Below are 27,403 nucleotides of genomic sequence, written 5' to 3'. Positions count from 1 at the left end.
TGTCATTGAATAAATATTTGAATCAATATTATATTTTTATTAGAAAGTTCTTATATGAATCATTTATCCAATACTCTTTATCTTTTATCATTACTTTTTCTTTACAAGTATCACTCGGTTGTTTTTCTTTTCTTCATTTTATTGTTATGTTATTATATGTTTTGATATAATATTATTTCTTTTATTCTTTATTTTTATGTATGAAAGGATATGTTGAATATATTATTGATCATTGTCAAAAATCAAAATTTAACTCTTTTAGATTAATAAGGTATGATGTGGATCTATATTCATCATTGATAAAAAAAATTTTAATTTTATTTTTAGTGTTTTTTATATTTGTATTTTAAATTTAGGTCTAATTATTTCTTTAAATAATTTTTATGAAATTGAATAAACATTTGAATCAATATCATGCTTTTATTAGAAAGTTCTTACATGAATTATCTCTCTCTTTGTCTTTCATTATTTTTTCTTTCTTTTTTGTTTGTAAGGATCGCTCCTTTTTTTTCTTCTATTTTTTTATCAATCATATTTTGAATAATTTCATTACAAATTTTTTATTTTTCCTACTCAAATCAATTTTTGAATGACACCAACGATAATTTTTAACTATCAATTAACTAATTTATTTTCTTTAAAATACATGTTATTATTGTAAATAATTTAATAATTATCATTAATGCAATCAATTTAATAATAATATTTTTAGTTTTAAAATGTATGCTAAAACTTGCATTAAATAATTTAAATAATTAAATTGATAATAAATATTACACAATAATAATAATAATAATAATAATAATAATAATAATAATAATAATAATAATAATAATAATAATAATAATAATAATAATAATAATAATAATAATAATAATAATAATACAACAATTATTTATAAAGGTTAATCATAAGAAGCTATAACTTAATATTTTTATACATTTAGACAATACAAGATAATAAATATCAATTAAATATTATTAATTTGAAATAACTAACCAAACATTAGAATGTAATAGTTAATAACATATTAAAGATTACTAATAAATATAAATAATTGGCGACATCTTTAATAAGTTAATAAATATGTAAACAATAATATTTAAAGTTTGAAACATATAATTATTTTTATAAATAAGTTTTGAAAATTAGTAAGTAATGAAAATAAAACTGAAATTAAGGAAAAATAAATAATAATAATAATAATAATAATAATAATAATAATTATTATTATTATTATTATTATTATTATTATTATTATTATTATTAAATAGAGATTATTCAATTTATATTATGTCATGTGAGGTTAACTAATTCAAACTTCAAAACTTTAAAAATATTACACAAAAATAATATATTCAAAATAAGTAAAATTATAGTTTTAAGAATAATTAATGGTCATATCTATTTAATAGAATTCATAATATTTCAACAAATTTAAAAAATATTTAAATTTTTATCATACATATGCACTCAAATTTAAATAAATATTATACATTATATATATACATATTATTTATTATTCTTTAACTTCTATGTTTCATACTGGTATTGTATTAATATTATACTTTTTTGGAAAAAAAAAATTATAATGAAATTCAACTGACTTAATAAATTTAAAGAGAACATGTATTCAATAAAAATATAGTATTTAACATTATTTTTCAATTTTAATATTTATATATTTGTGACACCCTCTACCCACACACATATATGTACTAATTAAAAGTTTTTAAAACACATTTAAATAAAAACATTTCGAAAGGGTAAAAGGCTCACATTCACTTTTAATTTCTAACATCATAATATAACTTGTTCAATGAATAATAAAATCATCTCAACTCAAAATAAGGTCGTTCAAGACTTCATGCAATTAATATAAAAACATATGCCCCAATTTCACATCCTATCAGAGTATTGTGTCTCAACGTCCTTCAACACAATATTCCTTAAAACAATTTACCTAGTCATATACTCTCATGAACACAAAGTTCAAGATCATCACAGGATCCAAACACAAACAACATATGGGGAGTGAGTTATCACATTCCTAACTAATAGAGATAAACAAGACAACATGTATATATACATATCATATAAATGAAATACAACTTACTTAAACATAACTCACATCATTCCAACACTTTGTCGCGTAACATCACATCACAACACAACATGTCTCATTTATTTTCACATCATTCATGTACTCAAGGATCAAAACACAATATCACTAAATCAATCAATATCAATCAATACACAAGCATTATGTAACAAATACACTAAGACTCAATCCTATATGCAATATGGTATCATTTAGTGAAAAATCTCGTAGGGCGACTAGGAGTACATGACAAGACAAACCACACACTAGTAAGTCAGGTCACTCTCACTAGTCACTAGGTAAAATCATAGAGAGACTAATCAGTGTCACATTGTTTTGCGAGAATGCTCCAACCATGTGGGATCGACACAGACTTAAAGGAGCACTCAAACCAGATGTATTTACCCCCAAGGCCTACACTCTGAAGAATCTGTCAGGGTCTCTCCCTCATGATTCAGATCCAACCCAGAAAACATTTTAGCACTCATAATCTATCTATGAATTGTATAAAACACATGACTCCTCAATTGTTCTCAAAATAATTTTATTTCTTCACACTTGTGATTAAACTCATCGGGTCCCCACAATGGTTTTCATCATAATACTCATCATGCATTAACTCGTCGCCCTTAAAGGGTCTTATAGTCGTGTGATTGTACGATTCATAGCTTACAACTCAATGCACACACGCGCGCGCGCACACACACACACACACACACACACACACACACACACACACACACACACACACACACACACATTACAAGTCAATACATACTTAATTTTTCATATACACCCGGTCTCAATCACATGGTATAATCCCAATTTAACATGTTATCACACCTCATGAATCATATACACTTATGAACTATGCAATACACATAACTACTCAATTGTTTTCAAAATCATTTTAACTCGCCGCGTCTCAAAGTGATTAAACTCATCGGGTTCCCACAGTGGATCTCATCACAATACTCGTCGCGTAAAAACTCGTCACCCTTAAAGGGTCTTACAATTGTGTGATTGCATAGTTCATCGCTTACAACTCAATATCCACATTTCAATACACATGTATTTCACCATTTATCACAAGTTCAATTTGTCACATACTCATAATTTGAATCACAATTTCATAATCTCAATATAACAATTTATACAAAATATTTCTCAGAACATGGGGAGTAAAATCCCTCAAACAATTCCATACAATTATATTAAAATCAATGAATCAAAATCATGGGTCAAAAACATAAAAACATCAAGAGTACTAAAGTTTATCAATCAATTCGCATCAGACATCAATTGGTCTGTCAAACATAAAAATATTGTATTTATAATCGTAAAGGAAAAACATCAAAAAATAAATCTCAAATTAATCCTCTAAGGATCTCTACACATGTTCATTTTAACTCCAATTGCGATAAACTCCTCCCTTACATCTAAGTGGGCTCACGTGTGTAGTCCAGAAGTGATAGTAGCGTATCTAGCAGTTTCCTAAGATTCCTCAACCATTTCCTATGTTTGCTTTGTTAGAGTTTCCAAGTTCCAAAGAGAAGGAGAAGAGATTGTAGCCTCCATTTTATTGTTAATGTGTGAGACTAATTTCTCACTAGAAAAATATTATTTCGCAAATCCCACCGGTGAGAATGTGTAAACATCGGTTCTTTAAGTGGTGTCCAAGTTTTAGGACGATCCAATGATTGACAAGTCTGAGATGGTAGTTTTATTGAGACATGTTTTGAGTCTTTGCAGGAAAATGAAAAACTCAGTGCGAGAGATCTTTCTTCCACCATAAACATCATCTTAAAAATCCCAACGGTGGGTCTGTGCAGAAATAAGATACGAATCTCTTATTCAAATTTCATGATGATCCAGCGGAGTCCAAGATCATAATTTTATTAAGACAGATTTGAGTGTATGCGGACAAAAAAGAAGATTTTAGGAGAGAAGAACGAAAATAGAAATTGAGAGTTAGGGTACTCTCAGCCTACTATTTACTCTATTTATTTTTTATAAAAAGAACTCTATTTTATTTACTAAATAAATAATTTTTTTTATTTCCTTTCAAACCATTATAATTAAACAATAAATTTATTTCTCTTTATTTATTTAATTATAAAAATCTCATCATTTTTCTAAAATTCTTTTTATTTTAAAATAAAAGTCATTTCTATTTTATTTTACAAAGTAGGATGTTACATAAATATTTAAGTTTTCATCATAAATATACACTCAAATTTAAATAAATATTATACAATATATATATATATATATATATATATATATATATATATATATATATATTATTCTTTAACTTCTATGTTTCATGTTAGTATTGCATTAATATTATAATTTTTTGGAAAAAAATAAATTATAGTAAAATTTAACCGACTTAATAAATTTAAAAAGAACATGTATTCAATAAAAATATAGTATTTAACATTATTTTTCAATTTTAATATTTATATATTTGTTTCACTATTAATTTTTTTAAATGAATAATTTTATTTATGTGTATTTATTTTTCAAAATATATTGCATCTTCATTATTACTTAAATGAACAAAATATTACAATAAATTTTAATATACTTAATTTTAAGATAAAATTAACTCAATTAAAAATATAATTAATCAATTTTTTTATTAATAATATAATTATATTTAACATAATACAAAATATTTAAAAAATTTGTTTTTATTTATATAAATAAATAGATATAAAATGATATATATATATATATATATATATATATATATATATATATATATATATATATATATATAAAACCGTTTCATTTTAAAATCTATTGACCAACTTTTCCTTCTTGTAATTCGAAATTTCTGTTATTGATCTTATCTATTCCTGGGAAACAAATCATTCTTCTTAATGGACTTCACGTATGTGATTTCTACTTAAAATATTTTAATATTATTAGTTAAACAAAAATGTTTAAAATATAATTTTAAATTTTTTTTATAAAAATTAACCATTTACTACGCAAAATTTATAATTAAATAATAATATAAAATTCTTTTACATTCTTCTAAATATATTCATATCAATGTTAATATATTCTCTCAACACAAACTATTACAAATTTTGACTTTCTTAATAGTTTGATTGTTACATAAAAAACTATGTTTTTTTATCTTTTATAATATTTTCAACTTACTAGATGAAACACTAATCTCACTATGTATCTAGTTTATTAAATAAAAACACTAATATAATAAAAACATAATAAATATCATCACTTTCTTGTTTGAATAATTAGATAAAAAAGATAAAAGAAAAGGTCAGAAAGATAACTTGGAGAGCAGTGTAGCACCGCATAGATTTTGCCACTGTAAAATCTTATATAACTACTGGTTCTGCTTCTTCAGGTTTTATTATCTTTCCCTCTTGTCTTTGACCCCAGCAAACAGCAAGAGAGAAATGGAAGCAGCATCGGCCACAATTCTGCTACTGATACTAATTCTTGCTCTGATATGCTCATGGAAGGTTCTGAACTGGTTATGGCTGAGACCAAAGAGACTAGAAAAACTGCTAAGAGAGCAAGGTTTTCGTGGCAATCCATACACCCTTTTCTTTGGAGACTCCAAGGAGTTTCTCAAGATGAGAAAGGAAGCCGTATCCAAACCCATGACCCTCTCTGATGACATAGTGCCACGTGTCTCTGCCTATGTCCAACATAGTGTTAACAAGCATGGTATGTTTATGATTGTACTCTTATAATTTTCATCTGTTTTCCTTTTTCTTTATACACTTTGTGATTTTGATAATTCATGTTCATGCACTTTATTTGGGATGTATAAGTTCTTTTCTTTATAAATGTTCTAGGTAGTGACTATGTTTTACAGTCCCTTATACTGTGTGTTGTGTTTGTTTAGTTTATGTCGAAGGTTGTCGAGGAGTCGCTTATGGTGTGTAGATTAGTTCACTTCATTAAAGTGCCACGTTTAATTGTTATGATTGGTACTTAGCTTGTAGAAATTTAGATAGATGCAAGAGTGAAAATAGGCTCTACTAGTTTGAAAATGAAAAAATATTTAATGAAAGATACTTTAAGAAAATATGAAAAAAGTTAGTGGGACAAAAATTTTGTGTGTTTGGATTCTGGTTCACACAGATCTGATGCGCATTAAAGATGCAACTATCAGTTGCTTTTGCTGCGTTTTAACATGAAAATATAGTGAGATGTGGATTGCTGAAATTATTCCAAACATAGTCTTAATAATAGCCAAGTTTCAAAGTTCAGTGTCATGTTGACAATAAAGTTGTAGAAGTAGAATGTTGAAGCTCTGTTACATGAGTGAGTTTGCTTAAACTTAAAAAAATACTTTAAAATAAACATTTTTTAAAAAACAGATAAGATTTCTTAAAATAAACTGAAAACTAGTTTTCTTAAATAAAAATAATTTAGACAAATATGCTAAAAAACAGAAAATTGCTTATTTTATTAAAATAAGTATTTATTTCTGCAGATGTCCATTAAAAATGTGAGGTAACAGTGCTTTTTAATTTTCGTTTCTGTTCTGGTCAAAACGTATAGCAGCACCTATAGGCAAAACTTACTAGACTATTGTGATTCGTCTTGGGTGTTACAAACAGTATCCTTTTCTCTCATTGCGTAAGCTTCTTCCATTAAGAGCAATGTAATATGAATCTTCCTTGTAGTTCCATAAACACCACTGCATCTTTCATTTCTTAATTACAGCCAATCAAAACTTAACGAATGAGGCAACCTCCAAGCTAGACCATTGTCCATACAGAGTAAGCAGAGATGCTCAAGTTTTACAATATTGTCACCACCACCATGTATAGAACAGACACCACCATATTGTATTGATTCTTGTAGTTGTGGCACTCCTTTAGGCTAAGATTTTCACCTAGGAAGCCACCTTCACATTCCTGATTTCTTCCCATAAATTTATTGAAGTTTTTATGCAGGAGGTAACTGGTTGTATCTTGTAAAGAACCATGAACATGATAGCATGTTTACTCAAAATAGGATCCTGTATGTCGCATTAGCCTATCATCTGCATGCATTCATTGACTGATTGCTTTGGCAAGAATGCCGTCTGTTGTCGGTCCATCAAACATAGATATTAATCATTGACTGTACTAAGTCTTAATGATTGGATTTGTGATCAAGCTTGCTGGTTGATTCTCAACATTGTGAGGAATCAGGTAACATAGTACCCTTTCTTTCTCACCTATCTTTTATCTGTAAGTACTTTGCTACTCCTTTTAATTGTTAACAATTCTTAACTTAAATAGAAAATATAAAACACTTGGATCAATAATGGTGTGTAATAGCTAGGCTAGTCTACCGAATTGCAGCAAGTAATATAGAGGTAAGTATCAACAGTGTGGACAAATTGCAACTAAACTAGAAACTTTCATTTGCAGTTAGAAAATTCGCACAAAATAGGGGGAAGTTCAGAAAACAGGGAAAAATTCACTATTTAATGGTGGTAGTGTCCTATTTATTCTAATCTTCCCTTATGCATCCAATTGCATTCTCAATGCAGATTTCAATTTTCAATTGATGACCAAATTCAGAAGGTTAGTTCTATTGCAATTGCTTGGTAACTAAACCCCATCCCTCAACCGAACATCCTTATTCCATGGGTGAATTCATCTGAGAACAATCAAATGATTAGAAATTCAAATGATCATGCAACAATCAACTCCTATCCCTAGGTAATCAATCATTATGTGGCTTACTTCAGATCTGGACAAGAACAATTCACCAATTCTGAATTCTCCAATTGTGAGAACAATTCTAGGGAATCAAGAGGGACTCTTGTGTTTTCTCACTTTTCTGTGAATGAACAAATTACAGAGGCAATGAAAAACATAAAAAAACATAGCTAATTTGAAGAGTCAAGGGATGAGAAGAAATTAGAGCTCTAAGCCATCTCAAATTTGAAGAAGTAACCTCTTGTTTCCATGTGGTCCTAGCCCCCAAAACAGAAAACACAAGAGTCCCTCTTGAATATTCCTGCTAAAAAATGACAGCACTTTCCAAAATTCAGAAAAGACGTCTATTTATAAGAACCAAGCATGTACACAAGAAGAACAGGGCTTGTGCACACAGAAGGCGAGCACATCAGCCTCCTATTTTAGCTTTCTTTGTGCACACACTGAACAATTAGTGTGTACCCACTACTACTCTGACAGCTCATTTTCCTTTCATTGATTTGAACGTTTACACAACAAATAACCATTTTGCACATGCTAGCTGATGTAGCAGAATAAAAAATCATTAGAATCAATCCAGTACGGGCACAACAGATTATTAGTGTGTACATGCCTATTTTCTTTAATACCTGATTTTTTTTTCGTTTCCTATAAGTTCTAACAAAATGTAGGGCTAAATATATGACATTAATCTTATTTTTCCTTCTAAATAAACTTAAGTTGATTATCATGTAACAAAAGGTTGCAATGGTTTGTTATTCATTTTGAATTAGAATAGTACACATACAAAGTTGCCTATTTTCTTTAATACCTGATTTTTTTTTTCGTTTACTATTTATCTTTAGTGTAATTGCTTAAACCTTCTTATAAAGTTACCGATGGTATGCAGGTAAGAATTCTTTTATCTGGTTTGGACCAATGCCAAGGGTGACCATCTTAGATCCGGAGCAAATCAAAGATGTATTTAACAAGAACTATGACTTCCCAAAGCCTAATTTGAATCCACTTGTCAAGTTACTAGCAACTGGCCTTGCAGGCTATGAAGGAGAAAAGTGGAGCAAGCACAGAAGAATAATCAACCCTGCTTTCAATTTAGAAAAATTGAAGGTTAGTTGCTTGACTTTGCTAGATATAGATTTGTGTTGTTTGAAAACATGTCAGAAAAAACTAGGGAATTGGATTTTGTATCTGTGTGTGTTTGTTTTCTTCTCCTTCTTTTGCAAGGAAACATTTACTCTCCCTAGAAATGCAGCATAGGTTTGACATGCAACATTTTTTTTATATCAGTAAATACATAATATAATAAATAGGAGTACAAGGGGTACCTCAACCCATATACACAGTTCAAAGAAAGAAAAAGAGAAGTCCCTCTCCTTTGTGGTTAACCATCACAAAACCAAAATCTAAATCATATTAGCTCAAACACTTATTCAACCTTGGTGTTGTCCTTTACAAAGACGATGCTATTTCTATGCAACCATATATTCCAGACCGAGGCAAATGACACAACCCGCCAAGCTTCCTGTAATGTGTTTCCTGTCAGACCGCAACTAAGCTGTAAAAAATGACTCCTAAAGTTTTTGGGCAAAATTACTTGAACCTTTAGTAGAATAATTTCCAAACAGACAAGACAAATGTGCATGAAAGTATGAGGTGACAAGTAGATTGTTCCCACTATTTCTATGCAACCATAGATTCTTCCAAGCATATACTTTTGCAAACAACATAGGTTTGGTTTATAAGCAACATGCTCTGCAGTCTGAATGTTTTTGCGGTTAGTTTGACTGAGGGAATTTTAACTACAAGTTATTTCCATGTTACAACACAGATCATGTTACCATTGTTCCTCCAAAGTTGCAATGATCTGGTTAGCAAATGGGAAGGAATGTTGTCTTCAGAGGGATCATGTGAAATGGATGCATGGCCTTTCCTTCAGAATCTGACTAGCGATGTTATTGCTCGATCAGCATTCGGAAGTAGCTATGAAGAAGGAAGAAGAATATTTCAACTTCAAAGAGAACAAACTGAACATTTAATGAAAGTTATATTGAAAATTCAAATCCCTGGATGGAGGTAACTAATCTGTGATAGTTTGATTTGATAACTAAAGCTTATTAAATGAGTTTTGTTTCACTAAAATACGCTTGCTATATATTTCATGCTGGAAACAATGATTAGCAAATAATAATTATATTAAGAATAAAAGAAATATAATTTATAGGACAACAAATTTATCAAATATTTACTCTGGAATATGTGGTTTCTCTCTAATGCAACTTGAATAGGAAAAAATTACGTTTGGAACTACTAGAAAGTAACCTTTTATTATTCATGAATCTTTATCTTATCTACCATGCCTATTCCTTTACCAACATTGTGTGGCAAGAAGATATGATCTACCACAATTTACAGCTTGTAATAGCAAAATTCTAACTGTTAGAGAACCAAATTATGCTTACTGTCAATAGATCTACCACTAGAGTACTGCAGTTGAGTTAGAAAAAAGCATCCTCTACATATTATAAAAATCATGGGATGGAACAATGTATATTTGTAGGTTTCTGCCTACTAAAACCCATAGGAGGATGAAGGAAATTGACAGAGAAATAAAAGCTTCGCTCAAGAATATGATTAACAAGAGGGAAAAGGCACTAAAATCGGGTGAAGCCACTAAGAATGACCTATTAGGTATACTTTTGGAGTCCAATCACAAGGAAATTCAAGAACACGGAAACAGAAACAGTAAGAATGTTGGAATGAGTCTTGAAGATGTAATCGAGGAATGCAAGCTATTCTACTTTGCAGGGCAGGAAACCACGTCAGTTTTGCTTGTTTGGACAATGGTGTTATTGAGTAGGTACCCTGATTGGCAAGCACGTGCAAGGGAGGAAGCCTTTCAAGTCTTTGGATACCAAAAACCAGATTTTGATGGGTTAAGTCGCCTAAAGATTGTAAGTATTGTATTATTTATCTCAATACTAAATAGTATGCTGCTTATACTTACCACAAATCTTTTTTTGTAACAGGTCACCATGATTTTGTACGAGGTTCTTAGATTATACCCACCGCTAATTGGGATGAATCGATTGGTTGAAAAGGATGTGAAACTTGGAAACCTAACATTACCAGCTGGAGTGCAGGTTTTCCTCCCAACAGTTTTGATTCACCATGACAGTGAATTATGGGGTGAAGATGCTAAGCAGTTTAATCCCGAGAGATTTTCTGAAGGAGTTTTAAAAGCAACAAATGGAAGAGTTTCATTTTTTCCCTTTGGATGGGGTCCTAGAATATGCATTGGACAAAACTTTTCCTTATTGGAAGCAAAGATGGCTTTGTCAATGATTTTACAGAATTTCTTATTTGAACTTTCTCCAGCATATGCTCATGCTCCGACTATGTCAATTACTACTCAGCCACAGTATGGTGCTCATATCATTCTACGTAAAGTGCCAATATGAAATAAATTAGTAGGCTCTTCATTGTGTGATTTTAATATTACACGATTATAGTAAAGCTTATAATGTAATAACAAAATAACTTCTTAGGTACTAAATGTGTTTATTTACTTTCATTTACATGTTTGTGTGTTAATAGTGTTTGTTAAATTGTAACTTGGTTATTGAAGAGACAAAGAAAGAAAAGTGACTTCATAAATATATAGCCAAATATGATATTTTTTACTGGATACTTCGTACGTCTTTAGTTCCAACAATGCATGGTTTAGGGACTTAAAATTTTGCAAATAATTTAGGAATCTACTGAAAAATTTAACTAAAATAATATAATAAAAGTTAACCATCTTATCATACTTAATAATTTATATTAACATAAAGCGATCAATTAGCTCAATAGTTTCAATCTAATACTTTAAGAAAAATCTTTATTGTTCATAGTGATACTGACTCTAGCAAGATTGCCCAAGCTTTGGCAAAGAATACTTATGGTATATGCAAAAAAAAAAAAAAATTATAATTAAAGGACGATATAAAATACTTTTATGCATTCTTCAAAATAAATTCATATTAATATATCCTGAAATATATTACAAGTTTTGAATTTCATAATATTTTTAATGTTAAATAAAAACAAACAAAATAGAAATATAACAAAATTAGTACTTTCTTGTTTGAATAATTAGAATAAAAACAAAACAAAGAAAAGGCCAAAAAGATAACTTGGAGAGTAGTGTAGCAAACATAGTTTTTGCCACAGAAATTTATGAGAAGACAACTGGTTTTGCTTGTTCAGGTTTTATCATCTTTCCCTGTTGTCTTTGCCCCCACCAAACAAGAGAGAAATGGAAGCAGCATGGGCCACAATTCTGACTCTGATACTGATACTCGCTCTGATATGTGCATGGAAGGTGCTGATCTGGTTATGGCTGAGGCCAAAGAGACTAGAAAAGCTGCTAAGAGAGCAAGGCCTTCAAGGGAATCCATACACACTTTTTGTTGGAGACTCCAAGGAGTTTCTGAAGATGAGAAAGGAAGCCTTATCCAAACCCATGAATCTCTCTGATGACATAATACCACGTGTTTCTTCCTATGAACAACATAGTGTCAACAAACATGGTATGTTTATGCTCTTCTTATTTTGCAAATTTCATCCGTTTGCCTTTTACTTTATACACTTTGTTATCTTGATAATTCATGGTCATGCACCCTTTTGTCCTTTTCTTATTAAATGTTCTCGATAGGGACTATGTTTTACAGTTCCTTATAAAACGTGTAGTGTTTGTTTAGTTTATGTACAAGGTCGTTGAGGAGTCGCATATGGGGTGCACTGTGCACCTTAAATCACTTCATTTAAGTGCTACAATTGATTGTTTATTTGTTATGGTTGTTACCTAGAGAAATTTAGATAGATAAAAGACTGAAAATAGTCTACTAGTTTGAATAAATTACTTAACGAAAGATATTTTTAGAAAAATATGAAAAAGATACAAGGAAAAAATTAGCAATTGACAAGCTTCATGGTTCAGTGTCATGTTGATCATGACAATAAAGTATATTTGGATTTGACCATGAACTAGTTTTAAGTTTACTTGGTAATATAGTTTTTTTGTATAAAATTATCTTTCAATTTTGAATAGCATAGTAACACCTATTTTAGAACACCAAAACAAAATTTTAAGAGGCTACTATCGTGTAAGTACAAAATTTTCCCTGTTCTGTAAACTCAAGGTAAAAACACCTGCTTTCATACAAAAAACGACCAAAGAATATGGCATAACTAGTTTTAAGTTTACTTGGTAATATAGTTTTTTTGTATAAAATTATCTTTCAATTTTGAATAGCATAGTAACACCTATTTTAGAACACCAAAACAAAATTTTAGAAGGCTACTATCGTGTAAGTACAAAATTTTCCCTGTTCTGTAAACTCAAGGTAAAAACACCTGCTTTCATACAAAAAACGACCAAAGAATATGGCATTATAATATCACAGAAACAAAAAAACTGAATTTAATTATTCTACCGTGTCTAAGCATTTTATAGACAACAATTTAATAATTTAAGGCCTTTCTTCTTAGTACTCTGAAACCATAGTTATGTTGGTAATTTATTTATTGGGTTGGGGTTGATTATATCTTGGATTTACAGCAGGGTGATTAGGTGTGAATTTGTACTAATAGTTGTGTCAATTTTCAACTCTCTAGTTGAATCATCTCCAGTTTTTTTGCACAGTTTACTATTTGCATATTGTTGTAGCATTTCTTAATTACAGGTAATCAAAAATTATAAATGAGGCAACCCCTAAACCAGATCAAATTCCATCAGAGTAAGAAATGATGATCATTTGTTACAGTATTTGCTCCAACATCACATATAGATAGATTGCTTCTTCATTTATAGCACTCCTATAGGATAAGATTTTCACCTTGTTTGCCACCTTCACATTCCTGATTTCTTCCCATAAACATCTTCAAGTTTTTATGCAGGAGGAGGTAACTGATTGTAGAGAACCACAAACATGATAGCATGTTTAGACAAAATAGGGTCCTGTATGTCACAATAGCCTACCATCTGTATTTATTGATTGATTGTTTATGCAAGAATGCCATCTGTTGTTGCTCCATCAAACATAGATATTAACCATTGATACTCAATCTTAATGATGGAATTGGTGATCATGCTTGCTGGTTGATTCTCAACATTGTGAGAAATCAAAATGACAAGTAACATATAGCACCCTTTATTCCTGACATATCTCTTTATCTGTAAGTATATAGCTACTCCTTTCAATATGATAGACACTTCTTTTCAATGAAATCATTTCTTTGTACAATACTGTCCAGCACCCTAATCCTAATGCCCTTGGTAATTTTTTATATGGTTAATGATCCTTAAATAGAAAATATAAATACTTGGATCTGTAGTGGTGTGTAATAGGCTAGTGTATCGAATTGCAAAAGTAATATCATTCCTACGTGGACTGTAACTCAATTACCACGTTCACAATTTGAACTAAAGAAATTAACAGTGTGGACAAATTGCAACTAAACTAGAAATTTTAGTTTGCAGTTAGAAAATTCGCACAAAATAGGGGGAATTTCAGAAAACAGGGAAAAATTCACTATTTAATGGTGGTAGTATCCTATTTATTCTAATCTTCCCTTATGCATCCAGTTGCATTCTCAATGCAGATTTCAATTTTCAATTGATGATCAAATTCAGAAAGTTAGTTCTGTTGCAATTTCTTGGTAATTAAACCTCATCCCTCAACCAAACATGCTTATTCCATGGGTGATATCAACTGAGACATGTATTAGGATTAGAAATTCAAACGATCACACATCAATCAACTCCTATCCCTACATAATCAATCATTATGTAGCTTACTTCAGATCTGGACAAGGACAATTTACCAATTCTGAATTCTACAATTTTGAGAACAATCCTAAAATCACTCTATGAATGACAAAATTACAGAGGCAATGAATAACATATCTAAACGCAGCAAAACATAGAAAAGGAAAAGAAAAGGAAGAGGAATCAAAGGAAGAGAAGTTAGAGATCCTAGCCAGCACAAATTTGAAGAAATTTCTTGTTTCTATAATTCTATTAGGTCCAGCCCCAAAATCAGAGAACCCAAGAGTCCCTCTTGATTGCTGCTCAAACAAGACAAAACTTTCCAAAATTCGCTAAAGAAATCTATTTATAAGAACCAAGCATGCGCACAAAAATAACTGGGTACGTACACAATGAAGGTGCAGTGCATCAGCCTCTTATTTTAGCTCTCGTTGTGCACACACTGAAGAATGTGTTAATACACACTGCTACTCTAGTAGCTCATTTTCCTTTCATTGATCTGAACATGTACACAATAAATAACCGTTGTGCACATGCTAGCTGATGTAGCACAATCAAAATCCACTTGAAGCAACTTCAGTACGGGCACAACAGAATATTGGTGTGTATATGCTACGAGTCCAGTAATCAATTTCATCACTTTGCTTCCTTTCTTTCCATATGTTCTCTCTGCATTAACCAATTTACAAGATTTTGATAAAATTAATATGGAATATGATGGAAATCTAATCTAATCGATATGACGATGGATTATGCAAACTATAGGAGTAAATATATTGTATTATGCTTATTTTCTAAATACACTTGAGAAGTGGATTTATCATGTACCAAAAGGTTCCCTTGGTTTGTAATTCATCTCAAATTAGAATATTACACATAGTTTCCTATTCTCTTTAATTCTTAATTTTTTTTTCATTATTTTAGTTTAACTGTTCAATAAACCTTCTTATAAAGTTGTCAATTGAATGCAGGTAAGAATTCTTTTATCTGGTTAGGACCAATACCAAGAGTGACCATCTTAGATCCGGAGCAAATTAAAGATGTATTTAACAAGATCTATGACTTCCCAAAGCCTAATATGAATCCACTTGTCAAGTTACTAGCGACTGGACTAGCAGGCTATGAAGGAGAAAAGTGGAGTAAGCACAGAAGGATAATCAACCCTGCTTTTAATTTAGAAAAATTGAAGGTTAGTTGCTTGGCTTTGCTAGATATAGATATGTGTTCTGTTTGAAAACTTATCAGAAAGAAACTAGGGAATTGGATTTTGTATCTGTGTGTGTTTGTTACTTGTTTTTCTATTGCAAGGAAAAATTTACTCTCCCTAGAAATGCAACATAGGTTTGGCATGCAACATGTTTTTTTATCAGCAAAGACTTAATATAATGGAATACAGCATAATCTAGGCTAAAATAGAATTTTGGTTTCAATTTGGTTCTTTAGGTTTATAAAGTTTCCCTTTGGTCCTTTATGGTGTCTATGGTAGACCACATTGGTCCTTTCGTCAGTTTATGGCATGCACAATGGGTGTCAATTTTGGCTACTGTGGTATCCTCACCGTTTTCCATGTGTTCCTAAGTTGACTAAATTAGTGTGACAAACTAATAGAAAAACCAATTTGGTACAATAGACAAACTTTAAGGGACCAAAGTGAAACCTTTTCATTTTATGGGGCCAAAATTTTTATTTTGGCCTATAATCTAGTATAATAAATTGGAGTACAAGGGATACCTCAATCCATATACGCAGTTGATATAAAGAAAATGAAAACTCCCTCTCCTTGGCGGTTAACCATAGCCAAATCTAAATTTTGTTAGCTCACACATATTCAGCATTTGCTCTATCTTTTTTGAAGACGATGCTATTTCTATGCAACCATATAATCCACACCGAGGAAAATGACATAACCTACCAAGCATCTGGTAATTTGTTCCCCGTCAAATCACAACTATGCTGTAAAAACTGAATCTTGGGAAAAATTACTTGAATCCTTAGCCACTTGTAGCATAATTTCGAAAATGACAAGAAAAAAGGTGCTTGAAAATATGAGGTGACAAGTAGATTCTTCCAGCTATTTCTCTGTAACCATATGCCGTGCATCATATACTTTTGCAAGCAACATAGGTTTGGTTTATAAGCAACATGCGTTGAAGGTCTAAATGTTTTTCTGGTTAATTTGACCGAGGGAATTTTAAGTCCAAGTTATCTCATTGTTACACCACAGATTATGTTACCATTGTTCTTCAAAAGTTGCAACGATCTGGTTAGCAAATGGGAAGGCATGTTGTCTTCAGAGGGATCGTGTGAAATGGATGCATGGCCTTTCCTTCAAAATCTGGCTAGTGATGTTATCGCTCGATCCGCATTTGGAAGTAGCTATGAAGAAGGAAGAAGAATATTTCAACTCCAAAGAGAGCAAGCTGAACTTTTAATTAAAGTTCTATTGAAAATTCAAATCCCCGGATGGAGGTAAGTAATAATGTAGCAGTTTGATTTGATGATTAACGCAAGATAAAGCTTATTAAAGGAGTTTTGTTTCACTGAACTACCCTTACCATATATTACATGCAGGAAACAATGATTAGCAAATAATACTTATAATAAGAATCAAAGAAATTTAATTTATAGGACAACAAATTTATCGAATATTTAGAGGGGAATATGGGGTTCCTCAAATGCAAGTTGAATAGGAAAAAAATTCATTCGGGGTGTAAAACTACTAGCAACATTTTAGCATTATGAATCTCTGTCTTATCAACCATGCCGATTCATTTACCAATATTATGTGGCAAGAAGATATGCTCTTCCTCTAGAACTGTTAGAGAACAAAATTATGTCTACTATCCTTAGATCTACCACTAGAACTTCTGTTGATCCAGTCAGGAAAAAGCATCTTCTTCGTATTATAAAAATCATCGGATGATGAAACAATGTTTATTTGTAGATTTCTACCAACTAATACCCATAGAAGAATGAAGGAAATTGACAGAGATATAAAGGCTTCACTCAAGGATATGATTAACAAGAGGGAGAAGGCACTGAAGGCGGGTGAAGCCACTAAGAATGACCTATTAGGTATACTTTTGGAGTCCAATCACAAGGAAATTCAAGAACATGGAAACAGAAACAATAAGAATGTTGGAATGAGTCTTGAAGAAGTAATCGAGGAATGCAAGTTTGCAGGACAGGAAACCACCTCAGTTTTGCTTGTTTGGACAATGGTGTTATTGAGTAGGTACCCTGATTGGCAAGCACGTGCAAGGGAGGAAGTCTTTCAAGTCTTTGGATACCAAAAACCAGATTTTGATGGGTTAAGTCGCCTAAAGATTGTAAGTATCATATTACTATCTTAATACTACATATATAGTATGCCCTTAATAGTTACCCCAAATCTTTTTGGTAACAGGTCACTATGATTTTGTACGAGGTTCTTAGATTATACCCTCCGGTAGCTGGGATGACTCGATCTATTGAAAAGGATGTGAAACTTGGAACCCTAACATTACCAGCTGGAGTACATGTTTTACTTCCAACAATTTTGATTCACCATGATCGCAAATTCTGGGGTGAAGATGCTAAACAGTTCAATCCTGAGAGATTTTCCGAAGGAGTTCTAAAAGCAACAAATGGTAGGGTTTCATTTTTTCCATTTGGATGGGGTCCTAGAATATGCATTGGACAAAACTTTTCCTTATTGGAAGCAAAGATGGCTTTGTCAATGATTTTGCAGCATTTCTCATTTGAACTTTCTCCAGCATATGCTCATGCTCCAATTGCGTTGATTACTATTCAGCCACAGTATGGTGCTCATATCATTCTACGTAAAGTCACAATATGAAATAAAATAGTAGACTCTTATTGTGTGATTATAGTACACAACTACGGTAAAGCTTATACTTTATTACCAAAATGATCACTTCTTAGATCCTGTCATATGTTTAATTACTTTCATTTACATGTTTGTGTGTTTATATCTTTTGTTGGATTGTAACTTTGTAATTGAATAGACAAAGAAATAAATGTGATTTCATACTAAGATATACAGCCAAATATGATATTCTTATAATTAAATATTGTTGATTCAATATTGAGAGTTCAAATGCTCGAACCTTTATTTCTCCAAAGTCAACCCAACACTAATAATATAAATACAATATAGTGTATTTTAGGTGTGTATTTGAGGGAAACGAAGCACGAGAGAAGAGAGAAGATGAATCGTGTTTCATGGTAACATTGTTTTAATAGCATTAGATAATATTACCTCTGGTCCAGTATATTAATTAGTACAAGTTATCAACATCAAGGAAAGTAAATGGTGATCATATCTAATATTATCATAAATTTAAATTTTATTTTAAAAGAATCCTTAAATTTAAATATTATAAATAATGATTTTATTTAATGTTAATATTCATAGTCTAATGAGTGAGTGCCTAATAAATAGAGTTAAAAATAAATTAAGAGTATAAAAAAATATTTAACTTTGAATAAGTTTAAAACTAGAATTGTTACTTATAATTAGAATAAAAAAATATCATTTGTTATTTATATATAGTATCAGAGGCGTTATTTTTTAATAAATTAAACTAGTACATCTCAATGATATTAGAATTAGGGGTACGAGGTTAGTTTAGTTTTTAAAATTACATTTTGCTATCGCATTAGTTCCGATAAATGGGAAAAACTCAAATAAGTAAATTTAGATTGATTTAAATTTTTAAAATTAACACTTTTATTTTATTTTATTTTGATTCCTATTCTTAATGGACTTAAGTGTTAATAATAAGATATGTTTAGTAACCAAAATTAAAAAAAAAGATTAATTTTGAGATTTAAATAAATTCCTAAAAAAATTAAAGATTTATTTAATTCTTTTCTTAATTTTATAGACTAAAATGATAATAAGAGACTAAATTAATTATTTACTCTTCATTTCTTGTTCTTACTTTATTTTACACTCCTTTTGAATTGTTTAAATCGTTACGGTCCTTACGGATTCCTACAAATCGATTCGCTGCTATTTTTACAATCTTTTACCCTTTGTTATATATAAATTGGTGCACATGCATTAAATATTAAATCTTTTAATAGATAAATGTTAATCAGTGTTTTAAAGAAAGGAATTTAAAGTAGAAAACTTTTACTAGGAGGTGGAAAATACATTGTGCATGATTTTTTTTTTCATTCTTCTATCATTTTTACATTAATAAATATCTTAAGAACAATATAATTAGCAGGGCTCATGCATATGCGGTCAAGGGAATTTTACTTAGCTAGTTAAGAATAATATGCTATTATAAATTTTGATATTTAAAAGTAAAAAAAAATGCTATCTCTAATAATTCTTGACTATCTGAATATTAAATACACACCTTCAAGATGTATCCGAAAAAACAATGACATTGTCACGTTAACATGGTTTCCACAAGCGTTTATACTTTATAACCACTTCTTTTTTTATAGCCCTGATTCAATCACTTTGGAACCTAGCTTGTGTGGAACCCCAAGCGTGCATCACATGCATCCACTGACGCTATTATGAAACGCACCTTCCTTCAAAGTCACAACAAAGGAAAGTATACCTAAACCCATTTTTTATGTGTATTATCAAAAGAAGAGCGAAATGATGTCAGGAAAATTATAAAAAAAAAGAAAATGAATAAAATAAAGAAAAAAATGTATTTTAAACTTCAAAATAAGATCATATGCTGAGTAAAAATTTATACTTTCATCCCATTATAAACCACCATATATATATACATATATATATATATATATATATATATATTTATAATTTAATAATAATGTAATTACACCATTTGCTAGTACATGATGATAATTAACCAATATTTCTGTGATTTTGGATGAGTTTTTGACCTTGTTTTGATTTTTTTTTTATCTAACTTTGTTGATAAAACTCATGAATTTTTGCCGATGTGCAATCGACTGAAGATCATGTGACTATTAAACTCTTTAAATTTTTTTTATAAGCAATTTCAAAGTTATAAAAGTCACTGAATTAGTAGTAATGAGGCATCATTAACCAAGCACTGAACCACCAAAATAGTCTATGCCTCTTTCCACTTCCATAGATTGATCATGATATAAAACACTCTTCCTAAATCTATGAATTACATGCAGATTATCATTATTATGCATCTGATCGATTAAGTATTAGAATGATTGTTTCCAAATATATATTAAAAGAAAAAAAAGAGAATCAATTAACTAGAATACATCGAGAATAAACTAAAAATCCTATAAAAAAAAACATAAACATACCAAGAGGGTTGGAACCTAAGCGAGGAACCTTCCTAATGGTGATCTTCACATTTTGTTGGGGCTAACAACTCATTCTAGCTCTTCAAAACTCTAAAAACACAAAAGGAATAAAAGACTCCAGAAAGAGAGGCCCTCAATCCTTATTTATAATATTCTATAATAGCTTTAATTCTGGCAGATGATCTTATCCTTGCAATCTTTTATTAATTAATCTTACCAGTTATCTTTGACAGATGATCTTATCATTGCACTATTTTCATAAAGAAAATTCTCTAGCCTATATGCGTACAAAATTATTGTGCAAGTACAAAATCACCTCATGCATACAAAATTCATCATGATTGTGATCAATTCATCACGACCAGATGAATGTTTGGAGCCAAATCGATGCTCAGTCGTGATGAAAACATCACAACCATGATGAAATTCTCGGTCATATCAAATCTTCACTCCATATACAAAATCTTTGTGTCGCATACAAAATCGTCTCTACAAAATTCATCAAGACCATGATTCTTCAGCTTTTGTCTGTTTTGAATTTTTTTTCCTTAAAACACTTCATGATCACATATCTTGTTAGAGCAAGCTAGATACACATATGCATATTGAAAGGAATAAGAGGAAGAATGAAGAGGATGCAAGATGAGAGAAAAGAGGTTTTCTCATTAACTAGCTTTTAGTCAATACAAGAAATGAGTTTATATACAACAACATACAATTGGATGGTTACCCATGTATATCTGTAACCATATTAACTAACTTTCAGATTTTGGATTACACTCCAACATTCCCTTTTAATCCAAAACATCTAGCTGATTCTAAATTCAACAAGGTTCTCAACTTCTCAAATCTTTCATATTTCAAAGGTTTGGTAAAAACATCAACAACTTGGTCATTGGTGCTGCAATATACAAGCTCCAATCTTCCTTTACTTACTTGATCTCTAAGGAAATGATATTTAGTTTTGATGTGCATGATTTTTCCATGAGAAACTGGATTCTTTGACAAGCTAATGGTTGATTTATTGTCAACATACATTAGTACTGGCCTTTCATACTATAATTTCATCTCTTCGAGCAAAGCTTCCATCCATAAACTTTGACAAGCGGCTTCAGCTGACCCTATATATTCAGCTTCATAAGAGGGGAGTGCTACTACACTTTGCTTCTTTGAACACCAGGATATTGGTGCATCCAGATACTTAAACAAGTATCTAGAGGTGCTTTTTCTTTCAACCTTATCACCACACTAGTTTGAATCAGAGTAGGCTTCAATGCATGATCTGTTTTGATCATTCCCTGTTGGAAATAATAAACCAAAATCATTTGTTCCCTTGAGATACCTCAGGATATGCTTAGTTGTAGTCATGTGAGGAGCTCGAGGATTACCCATAAATCTGCTAAGCAATCCCACTCCATAACTAACGTCGGGTTTGCTGTTGCACAGGAATCTGAGTGAGCAAATAATTTGCTTGAACAATGTTGCATCAACTAGCTTTTCATCTAGTTCTTCTGTTAATTTCAAGTTTGGCATCACGGGTACTGGGACTGTGTTTCAATTCTCCATATTAAAGTGTTTTAGAACCTCACCAGTGTATTTTCTTTGGTGTAGGAAGATTCCCTTATGTGTATGCATAAATTCAAAACCAAGAAAATAATGCAGGATTCCAAGGTCTGTCATGTCAAACTCTGACTTCATCTTTTCTTTGAATTGCTTGATTTCTTCATTCTGTAGAAGCAAGTTTCATGATGATGAATCAAGTTGATTCAAGTAGTTTTGATGATGACAAAAATCCCAAAAGAATGATTTCAAGATTGAGTCAACAAGTTCAAGATCAAGATTAATTTCAAGTTTCATGAGAAGAAATCAAGAAGATTCAAGAATCAAGAGAAGTTTGATTTCAAGATTCAAGAAAAGATGAATTCGAGATTCAAGAGAAGAAATCAAGAAGACTTCACAAGGGAAGTATTGAAAAGATTTTTCAAAAAACAAACATAGCACAATTTTGTTTTTCAAAAGAGTTTTTCTCAAAATTTTCTAAGTTACCCGAGTTTTTACTCTCTGGTAATCGATTGCCAATTACCTGTAATCGATTACCAGTGACAAAGTTTGATTTCAAAAGCTTTTAACTGAATTTGCAATGTTCCAATTGATTCTTAAATGGTGTAATTGATTACAATATATTGGAAATCGATTATCAGTGTATCTGAACGTTGAAATTCAAATTAAATTGTGAAGAGTCATATCTTTTCATAAAATGCTTTGTGTAATCGATTACATGGTTTTGGTAATCGATTACCAGTTACAAGTTTTGAATAAAAAGTCAAGATATGTAACTCTTCCAATGGTTTTCAGGTTTTTCTCAAGGTTATAACTCTTCCAATGGTTTTCTTGACTGACATGAAGAGTATATAAAAGCAAGACCTTGACTTGCATTTCAATAACTTTTTCATAACTTTTTAGAACAACTTCTTAGAATTTCTTGAACAACTTTTGAGAAATCTTGAAACTTTTGCTACTTATCTTTCTTCTTCTTCCTTTGCCAAAAGCTTTCTAACTTTTCTTCTTTCCAAACCTTGTTCTTTCACAGAAAACAAAAGTGTGCTATATCTTTTTATTCTCTTCTCCCTTTGCCAAAAAGAATTCAATAAGGACTAATCGCCTGAATTCTTTTTGTGTCTCTCTTATCCCTTTTCCAAAAGAAAGAATGACTAACCACCTGAATTCTTTTGTGTCTCCCTTCTCCCTTTTCAAAGAATTCAAAAGGACACAATCTGAGAATCCTTTTGATTCTTCCCTTTCCCTTAAACAAAAGATTTCAAAGGACTAACTGCCTGAGATATCTTTTGTTTCCCCTTTACAAAGATTCAAAGGACTAAATGTGGCACCCTTTACCCCGACATATATATAAATAAATAAAATATATAAAAATATCGGTAACCAAATTCACACGGGTAAAAGGTTCACATTCACTTCACTATTATCAATTAAAACTTATTAAAAATATATTTGGCTCGAAACAAGGCCGTCAAAATTTACAAAAATATTTTGTTAAATCAGTGAGATAAAATAAAATAGACTAACATTATGCAATTAATATAAAACTTATGCCCCACTGTCACATCCTATCAGAGCATTGTGTCCCGACTTTCTTCAGCACAAGGTTCCTTTAAGCACTTCACCTAGCCATCTGCTCCCCCGAACACAAGGTTCAAGATCATCACAGGATCCAAACACAAACAACAAATCGGGAGTGAGTTATCACATTCCTAACTACTAGAGAGAAACAAAACAACATATAATAGCCAAATACAATTTACTTAGCATATCTCACATTATTTCATCCCTTTGTCATTCAAAATTTACTTTTCAATCATCAATCACAATACACAAGAATCACACACTCCAATCAAGACATAATAACACATCAATTTCATAACAAACAATTAGCAAGCGTATGCAACAGTTATACTAGGACTCAAGCCTATATGCAATGTGGTACCATGTCAGTGAAAAATCTCGTCGGGCGCATAGGAGTACATGATAAGACAAACCACACATTAGAAAGTCAAGTCACTCTCATTAGGTAATATCATAGGGAGACCAGTCAGGGTCACAGTGTTTTGCGAGAATGCTCCAACCATATGGGATCAACATAGGCTTAAAGGAGCACTCAAACCGTGTGACCCCCAAGGCCTACACTCCGAAGAGTCCGTCAGGGCCTCTCCTTCCTGATTCAGGTCCAACCCAGAAAACATTTTAGCACACAAACTCTATTTATGAACTGTACAAAACACACAACTCCTTAATTATTCTCAAAATAATTTTAACTCGTCGTCCTTTAAGGGTCTTATCATTAACTCGTCGCCCTTAAAGGGACTTAACATTAACTCGTCGCCCAAAAAGGGACTTATCATCAACTCGTCACCCTAAAAGGGACTTAGCATCAACTCGTCGCCCTAAAAGGGACTTAGCATTAACTCGTCGCCCTTAAAGGGATTTATGGTCGTGTGATTGTACAATTCATAGTTCACAACTCAATGCACATATATATATTTCATCATCCGTCACATGTTCAATTTATCACATACTCACAATTTGAATCATATTCTCATAACCTCAACGTAACAATTTATATAAAAGATTTTATCACAACATGGGGTGTAAAACCCCTGAAATAGTTTCTCACAATTATATCAAAATTATGGGTTAAACACAAAGACATCAAGAGCACTCAAGTTTATCAATCAATTTTCATAAGGACATCAATTGCTACATAGAACACAATAATATTATATTTATAATCATAAAGGGAAAATTATAATTCAATAAATATCCAAAAATAAACCCAAATTTAGTTCTCTAAGGATCCCTACACATATGTTCATTCTAACCCTCAATTGCGATAAACTCATCCCTTACCTCTAAGCGGACTCACGTGTCTTCCGACAGCGACAACGGTATCTCTAGCGTAGACATGACAAGAAAACCCGTACCCGTGAGTACCTGCCCGAATCTGTCCCGACTTTGACGGGTAATACCCGAGTTGACCAGGTATGGGTACGGGTTCGGGTTTTTCCCGATAACCAAAAGTCGGGTACGGGTACGGGTATGGGATTACTAGACCCGTCCCGACCCCGAACCCGAACCCGCCCCGCCACTTAAAATCTTTAGAATTTTTGCATAATTTAATCAAAAGACATATAATTTTTATTACTAGTTAATTTTATTTTAAATTTTTTACATAATTTAATATTATTTTCTAAACTATTTATGTAGACACACGCGTTATAATAAATTTATTGATATATAAGTAGTTAAAAATAAATGTTTAACAATCAATTTATTTTTTTCTAAAATCAAATTTTTAATACTTTTTTACAAAAAAAAAATATTTTTCTAAATGGTGTGTGGAACGGGGTTGGGGATACCCGATATCCGACGGGTACCCGACGGGTACAGGGATGAGACAATAAACTCAAACCTGTCGGGTATCAGGTACGGGTATGGGGATATGTTGAGGAGTCGGGGTAAGGGATTGGGGAGACAATACCTGTACCCGACCCGCCCCATTGCTATGTCTACTCTAACGGTTTTCTAAGATTCCTCCAGTTTTTCCTCTGACTGCTCTGATAGAGTTCCCAAACGTCAGAGAGACGGAGAAGAGATTAAAGTCTCCACTTGTACTATCTTCATGCGATTCCTTTTTCTCCCTCCACGAATAATATCTCACAAATCCCAACGATGAAAGTTTGAGAAATTGAATTTCGAACAACATATACAAATTTCATGAAAATCCAACGGTTAACAAAACCGAGATCGTAGTTTTACTAAGACCGTTTTGGGTTTTTGCGGGAAAAGAGAAAGCTACGGTGCGAAGGGTATTTCTCTTATCTCTGACATGTTTTTGCAATTCCCAACGGTGAGAATTCTCAGAATTGGGTTGTGAACGTGGTACTCCAATTTCACGACGTTCCAATGGTTAATGAGTCTGAGATCGTCGTTTTTCTGAGACAGGTTTGGTGGGCTGCGGGAAAAAGAAAGAGTTTTGAGAGGAAAAGGAGAAAAACGAAAATGAGGGAAAGAAAAGGCACCGTCAGTGTGAAAACTGACCTAACACTATTTATAGCTAGGTTTACTCTATTTATTTATTATTTTATAAAAAAACAAACTTTATTTTATTCTCTATCAAACAAATAAATAAAATACCCTTTTTATTTTCTCTCAAATCTTTATTTTAATTAATAATTATATCTCCTTATTTATTTTATTTATAAAATCTCATCATTTTTTAAAACTCTATTTATTTATAAATAAAAATCCTTTTTAATCTAGTTTATGAAAATTGGGATGTTACACTAACCGCCTAAGAACTTTGTCTTAACACATTGGAGGGTACATCCTTTGTGGTACAAGTAGAGGGTACATCTACTTGGATTGTTATAATTGAGAACAAGAGAGGGTACATCTCTTGTGGATCAGTTCAAGTGGAGAGTACATCCACTTGGTTGTTCAAAGAGAACAAGGGAGGGTACATCCCTTGTGGATCTTTGCTTGTAAAGGTTTTTACAAGATTGAAAGAAATCTCAAGGACCGCAGGTTGCTTGGGGACTGGATGTAGGCACGAGTTGTTGCCGAACCAATATAAAATTCTTATGTTTGTCTTCTTCTTCCCTACACTCTTTAATTTCCGCTGTGCACTTTAATTATCGCTTTTACTTTTGGTTAAGTTTCTATTTATGTTCTTTACTTTCGTAACATTATAGTAAAAACCTAATTGAATCTAGTAACATTAAGAAGGATAAGTTTTTTAATTAGTCAAGGTAAATTTATAATTAATTCAACCCCCCCCTTCTTAATTATTCCAAGGCCACTTGATCCAACACATTCGCATCTCCTATAATGATCAAATCATCCACATACAGGCATACAAATAGCAAGTTCTTGCGCTGAGCTTCCTTTACATACACACCAAACTCTACTGTGCATTTCACAAATCCT

General features: G+C 31.4%; 2 protein-coding genes across 4 annotated transcripts; both read left to right on the top strand.

The window, feature by feature from the left end:
* Positions 1 to 5,484: 5,484 nt before the first annotated feature.
* Positions 5,485 to 11,494, top strand: LOC114388610 (cytochrome P450 72A68-like). 3 transcript variants are annotated; one of them, XM_028349176.1, is made up of 5 exons: positions 5,485 to 5,812; positions 8,699 to 8,916; positions 9,638 to 9,882; positions 10,367 to 10,760; positions 10,836 to 11,494. In XM_028349176.1, exons 1-5 carry the CDS (start codon positions 5,539 to 5,541, stop codon positions 11,265 to 11,267), a joined length of 1,563 nt encoding a protein of 520 aa, XP_028204977.1. In that variant the 5' UTR covers positions 5,485 to 5,538; the 3' UTR covers positions 11,268 to 11,494. The 3 variants fall into 3 exon arrangements, with proteins under 3 accessions (XP_028204977.1, XP_028204979.1, XP_028204978.1); XM_028349178.1 differs by lacking the exon at positions 5,485 to 5,812 and adding an exon at positions 7,054 to 7,293; XM_028349177.1 differs by lacking the exon at positions 5,485 to 5,812 and adding an exon at positions 7,314 to 7,809.
* Positions 11,495 to 12,012: 518 nt separating this feature from the next.
* On the top strand, positions 12,013 to 18,670 carry LOC114388611 (cytochrome P450 72A68-like). Its single transcript, XM_028349180.1, has 5 exons — positions 12,013 to 12,380; positions 15,592 to 15,809; positions 16,845 to 17,089; positions 17,565 to 17,949; positions 18,027 to 18,670. Exons 1-5 carry the CDS (start codon positions 12,107 to 12,109, stop codon positions 18,456 to 18,458), a joined length of 1,554 nt encoding a protein of 517 aa, XP_028204981.1. The 5' UTR covers positions 12,013 to 12,106; the 3' UTR covers positions 18,459 to 18,670.
* Positions 18,671 to 27,403: the final 8,733 nt, after the last annotated feature.

Source organism: Glycine soja, chromosome 15 (assembly GCF_004193775.1).
Source record: "Glycine soja cultivar W05 chromosome 15, ASM419377v2, whole genome shotgun sequence".
In the NCBI taxonomy this organism is placed as follows: Eukaryota; Viridiplantae; Streptophyta; class Magnoliopsida; order Fabales; family Fabaceae; genus Glycine; species Glycine soja.
The sequence above is the reverse complement of the archived record's forward strand: the minus strand, read 5'-3'. Positions and strand labels throughout refer to the sequence as shown.